Source organism: Prenolepis imparis, unplaced genomic scaffold (genome assembly GCF_030444845.1).
Source record: "Prenolepis imparis isolate NDT839.2.m4 unplaced genomic scaffold, iyPreImpa1.0 SCAF_10, whole genome shotgun sequence".
In the NCBI taxonomy this organism is placed as follows: Eukaryota; Metazoa; Arthropoda; class Insecta; order Hymenoptera; family Formicidae; genus Prenolepis; species Prenolepis imparis.
The window spans coordinates 922,947-929,254 of NW_028141168.1; the positions used below are offsets into that span (position 1 = coordinate 922,947).

Here is a 6,308-nt window from a genome sequence, read left to right on the forward strand (position 1 = left end):
TGGAGTAGAAGTTATACCGCTCAATGATATATTTGATCGCTTTGTTTTAAACTCTTTTTTCTCTCCGAGCATACTCGACGGTTCAATCTTTTCTTCACCAGACTCTACACCGACTGTATTTTCAACAAGCTGTTTCAGAGGTTCAGAGATTGGTTTAAAATGCCTCTCCAATGCATCGTCCTCCTCCATTTTACCAGTTTTCAAGAAACGATATTTTTTATGGATTGAATCGCTCGTTTTCGCAATCTCTCTCACAATCTTTACACAATCGTTATTCATCATGTTGCAATTTAGACGTTGCTCGATCAATGCATCGAAAGCGACTAATTGCTTTGCGGTATTGCAAATTCATTATAACCTTTTCTGTATCGTCCATTAGTCAGCGGACTGTCCTTGTCAATCGCCGCGAATCCATATTTATGTTGCCAACATTTCTGACAAAAAGCGCAAAAATTATCGTAAGACATATCTGTATTTACGTGATCGTTGTACACATGTTTCAAGTTTGTCCCATCTTGTTTAAATAAAATTAGCAAGTTTGCATTTTCACGTATAAGATGCTTGGGTATCTTGGCATACGTTTGACAAAGATAGAAACAGTCGACGCTCGAGTGTCGTCCCATTGCAAAGTACTCTCTTATCGTTTCTTGCTTGTCGCATGCCACGTCATCAAAGATAAAAATGGAATTCGGAAGCGCCTCACTCGGTGGAATGACATCGCTATTATTAGAGAATGTAAAATAACCAATTTCTTCTATCGGTGATAGCAAATTATCCAAATATTGATATTTCGGTTGTTGAAGCGATTTCGAGTATACATACACGTTCTCGAAGCAAATGCCGTGCGGGGTTTCTATCAAACTAATCAACGCGTTAGTTTTACCACAATTTGAAGGACCGCAGATGATATCGCGTATAGTATTTGGTAGCATGTTTCCATGTCTGCGTATTTCTTTATCCGACATCAACCGTGTTTTATCGTCGAAATTTGCAACTTTGATTATCGTCGCTTGCCGAACGAACCGCATGTTTTCTCTCGAATGAATGAATGAGTCATGGAGAGCCTATTTATAGCTGCGCGGAACCATGAATCGCTCAGTACCGAAAAAATGTTTGTCATGCTAACAAGTGCTCACGATATTCACAGTTTAAGCGCCGAACAGCTGCAATTTGTGCCAAAAGCAGTTTTATTGCGATGTGAAAATCACATCCACTACGTGTGGGACAAGCTGCCGGAACACATAAAGGCGGATCCAGAGATTCAGACCTGTCGTCGCTGTTTCAAACATTACAATCGATGGTTGATTGATGTAATAAAAGGGTGTGATGATTCATTGCGAAGAATTATTATATATTAATATTAATATTATTATAAAAGAATTATATATTAATATTATTAAAATATTATTATTAAAATATTATTAAAAATTCTCTCTCTCGCGAACACCTCGCGCTCTCCTTCGCTGCTTCATCTCTCGCAACATCTCTCTCTCTCTCTCTTGCATATACGCCTCGCTTGCGCTATCTCTCTCTTTACTCGCTTCCTCGCTGTGCTACCTCTCCATCTCGCACTATCTCGCGACCGCTATCTCTCTCCTTCGCGTGCGTCTTCTCTTTCGCGTTCGCCTCGCGCTCTCCTTCGCATCATCTCCTTCGCGTTCCTCTCTCCCCGCGGACCCCTCACCAATCAAGCTCCACGCGGTCTTTCGCGTTCCTCTCTCCCCACGGACCCCTCACCCGCAAAGCTTCACGTGGTCTTTCGCGGTTTCCTCTCTCCCCGCGGACCCTAACCTCGCTGACGCCTCCCCCCACCCTGCGGACCCTAGCGGACGCTTCCCCCTACCCGCGGACCCCTCGCGGTACATCGCGGACACTTTCCCCTCCCCGCGGACCCCTCGCGGACGCTTCCCCCTCCCCACGGACTCCTCGCGGTACATCGCGGACGCTTCCCCCTCCCCACGGACCCCTCGCGGTACATCGCGGACGCTTCCCCCTCCCTGCGTGACGTCATTCCCCCGCGCCATGGATTCCCCTCGCCCCTCACCCCCTCAGAGGACCTGAGTTAGAACTCTCATACTATCACTACTAATGTATTTGCCCGTCAATTTCTCCACCAACTGGAAGCTATCTGAAACGTGACTACTGGTCTTCGTTATAGATTTATAAATCATATTATGCAAGAATGAGGCGAACTTGTACAACGGAGTATTAACAGAGGATACAAGTATTCGAAACAGGCAGCCCGCTTTGTGAATTTTCGGTAAACCATAGACTCTCGGTAAAATACCATCCGTGCAATTCAACCTTTTATATGTCAGATCTGTAATCTATTCCTGGCTTTTCCACCTCGCAAGCAAACCGTGGAGATCTCTTATCAATTTCTTAACCGGATCTTTTTTCAAAACTGTATAAGTATTGCTATCATCAAGTAGCTCATTCATCTTGAGATCGTAATCTGTTTTATTAAGAGCTACAGTTACGTTACCTTTATCCGCTCGTAAGAATTACGAGCTGTTCCGGTTGTCACGTAAGAACTTCCGCACTGAAAGCGATGCCCCGACAAGTTTTTTATCGAGAGGGGAGGATTTTGGAGAGTAAGAAATGGATTTGTTTATTAACGGAGTGATCCTATTGCGGATATTTGTGTGAAGTTTTCTAGGAAGTTTGTCAATGCTATTCTCCACGCATTTAATAAGCTCTGTTGTAATGAGTTCTTTGTTGATCGGAGGTAAACAAAAATTATATCCCTATTTATTTTGAAATTACCGCGTTCTTTGTGCGCCATTGCTATGTAACATAGCGTTTTACTTTGCTTTCCTTTGTTTATCAATCCGCAGTGTCAAACTCTTAACGACATTTTTAATTCCATGTGTGTCAGTCGTGCTTTGCCCTTGTGATTCTCGACTGTGATTTAGTTCTGATAAAGTGAGTCTTCCTTTTTATAATTCTAATTCACTGCTTATTTATATCAAGTCATATCTTTTACATCCGCGTTGCTTAGGATTGTAAATTCGTCATGGATTTACCTCACAATATCCGAGGATACTCTTCCTTTTTGGCTGGAATCAGAGGGAGGCTCACTGCATGTGTCATTCTTTTTATTCTATCTCATGGTTGAGGAACAAGCACTGACACACTATCGGACGAATTAATTTATTATGTATGTAATCGCTTCATAGTCATCGGTTTACTTATTATTGTTACGCGTATATTTGTATTCCATGTCATATGTCTTCTTCTTTTTTGTTTACTGTAACCTTTTTATGTTACCAGATGCTGAAGATGGTCCAAATCCATAGACCGAAACGTACTAAATAAATCTATACTAATCGAAATATTTGCGCCTTTCTTACCGCGTTCGGCTCTTAATTAGCCTGTTCTTTACCTTACATATAGTTTTACTATTAGAGCCGTTTTTCTATATTTTTTAATTATATCAAATAAAACATAATATTGCGAAATTAGAAACGTTAAAGAAGAATATAGAGATACTAGGATTATGCCGTAAATTGCTCATTGTCAGTCAACAAACAAGACATTTGATGGGATGACATTCTACTTATCGAAACAAAATTGCAAATACTGAATGAACATTGATTAGATGTATGGCCCTTATTTATTTAACGGTGTTTTCTCTTCGTATAACTTGGGTGTCATTAGATATGACAGCAAAGAATATGTTCTATCACCTAGAAAATGTAAAAACAAAAACAAATTATCAACTAAAAGTATAGTTACTTAACAGCCAGGCATCTTTTCATCCGGCATCTCTTCCAGATGGTTACATACGAGAGATGCTCTCCAAACTCTTGCGTCATGTGTTCTTGAGTCCACAATGAGCATTATTTACAGTTAAAATTCTGCCTTCGTAATCGGATATTTATAGATTAACAAATTTCTTAACAATGTGAGGAATTTATTTTTTATTACATAAGTAAAGTGAGGATATATTGTGGTCTTGAGTTATCCGAACAGGAGGAGGTATCAAGTTTGCGGGAATTTTAATTAAAAATCGAATACAAATTTAAAGAGCGATGTATATTTCCTGTTTACTGTTCGACGACAAGACTGTGACTGACTTTCTTGGACGAACCGTTCGTCAAAACAAATACAAATTCACACGCACGCAGACATACACACTCAAGCGCGATGATTTGCCAAAATATATATATTATTCGTATTACCGCGCTCGCTATCTTTATATTCTCAAATCCACAATATGTATATGAATTTATGTAGATCATTTAATTCTTAGAATGTTTATGTTTTTATGAGTTAATATTTTATTATATATTTTAAATATTTTTAATAGTAGTATAGAATTACTACATTATTAATCAGTAGTGATACAAGGCCGGTTCTAACCCGGGTCCTCTGAGGGGGGTGCGGGGCGCGGGAGGTTCTCCGTGGCGAGGGGTATGACATCACGCGGGGCGGGGGTATCTCGATGGTGCGGGGGCTGAAATCACGCGGGTGGAGGGGATGTTTCGACAAAAGAGGGGGAGTTTTCTGAGTGCAATATTTGTAGATGGTATCTTTACGACTTTTTTATGAGGGATCTTAGACATTTTCCCAAAAGGTATAGAACAAACGCCGATGATCGACAATTTTATACCCTCGTTAGTATAATTTTATTACGGAAGCACCGATGTCCGGCTGCTCGAACTTGTCAAGGAAGCGTTCTAGAATCCATTAAAACTATGTTTTTTTTAATTTTATGAACAAAATGTCCATTAAATGTCCATAAAATCATTAGGATATTATGGAAAGAAATGAAGATTTTAGGGCCGACGCTGCGTCGAACATGTCAAAACATTATTTATAGGTGCAAATGTAAAAGCGTTGACGTTCGGCAGCTTTGTACCCTCGCGGAAAATCGGTCGTAAACGAGAGCGAAACATCTTCCTTAATATTTTTTAATGAAGAATTGCGACGTATCGGCGCCAACGTTCGGCAGCTTGTGTCCTTACTCCTCTATCCATAAAACCGATATCTCGGGAAACTATCTTTTGAGATACACCAAATGTTAAAAAAGGAAACAGAATTAGGTGAAATATATAAGAAGGATGAGAGCGCGTCAAACCATAGTACGATTTGAAAGCGCATAGATGCGGCGGTGAAAAAAGTTTAGTGGTTACTTTCTTGTATTAGAAGTGTTAGTGGCATAATAGTGAATAAAAGAAATAATGGAAAACATCGAGCAGAACGAACGCGACCTGTTGGAGCGGTCTTATCAAGTCGCCACCTTGGGCGAGTATTTTGAATGGGCGCTGCGCTGCGAGGAATTGATCAAACAGCTTGAAGAATGCAGCCGTGTCAAGCGTCCGCGACTCTCGATTGGATATAGACAATCATTGGTTGCTAGAATCGCGCAACTCGAGGGTGCAAAAACTCGATTGCAGAGACAGTTTGTATCCAGTGGTGGTGAATACAGTGGCGACAATAACGCGGAAAGACTCGTTTGGCGAGAGATTGATACGGCGTTCGAGAGCCGCATCTTAACCGGTGCGGTAATAAACAATAATTACATCGAACCTCGTCAATTTTTCGAGGATGCCAAAGACATTGTGATCGAACACGTGCAGAAAGTGATGCAAAAACACATTAATGTAAAAGTGAACACCGTGTTTAATGGCGAGTTTGTGTCCGATAAACGCGCCAACAAAAGTGTCAATACAAAAAACTATGAACTCTTTCGCACGTCCGATTTACACGAGTGGTACGAGCGCCGCGTTATCGAGCCCACGCTAGCATCGCTAAAAGAGTTTCAAGAACGCGATAGTGGTTGGGCGTTATCACAAATAATTAACTTGACTATAAATATAAACAAGTATAATTCAATGCGCGCGGGATGCCATATTAAATTACCGCGAGAAATTATGATGAAGAGAGCGGTAATTAATGTGCAATCCAGAGACAATGCGTGTTTCGCGTGGTCAGTGGTGGCCTCTCTGTACCCCGCTGAAAGACATATGGAACGGGAATCTTCATATCCGCACTATACAACAGTGCTAAATTTACAAAACATTGAGTTTCCGATGACGTTAAACCAAATAAAAAAGTTTGAACATATAAACGATATCTCAATCAACGTCTACGGCATCGAGAGGAAGAAGGAACTATCAATTGTTCCGATACGACTCGCCGATCGGAAAAGAGAAAAACATGTGAATTTGCTATACGTGGAGGACGACAACGTTGGACATTTCGCATGCATCAAAAATATATCTCGACTTGTCAGCACGCAACTGAGCAAACATGATCACAAGAAATATATCTGCGATCGGTACGTATATTTATTGCAATAA

At 40.8% G+C, this 6,308-nt stretch overlaps 1 protein-coding gene across 1 annotated transcript; it reads left to right on the forward strand.

The window, feature by feature from the left end:
* Positions 1-5,186: 5,186 nt before the first annotated feature.
* Positions 5,187-6,308, forward strand: LOC145942153 (uncharacterized). The gene has a single exon (XM_083048627.1). It carries the CDS (start codon positions 5,187-5,189, stop codon positions 6,306-6,308), a length of 1,122 nt encoding a protein of 373 aa, XP_082904753.1.

Excerpts from the sequence above, each read along its gene's own strand:
- LOC145942153 (XM_083048627.1), top strand. The coding sequence starts at position 5,187 with ATGGAAAACATCGAGCAGAACGAACGCGACCTGTTGGAGCGGTCTTAT.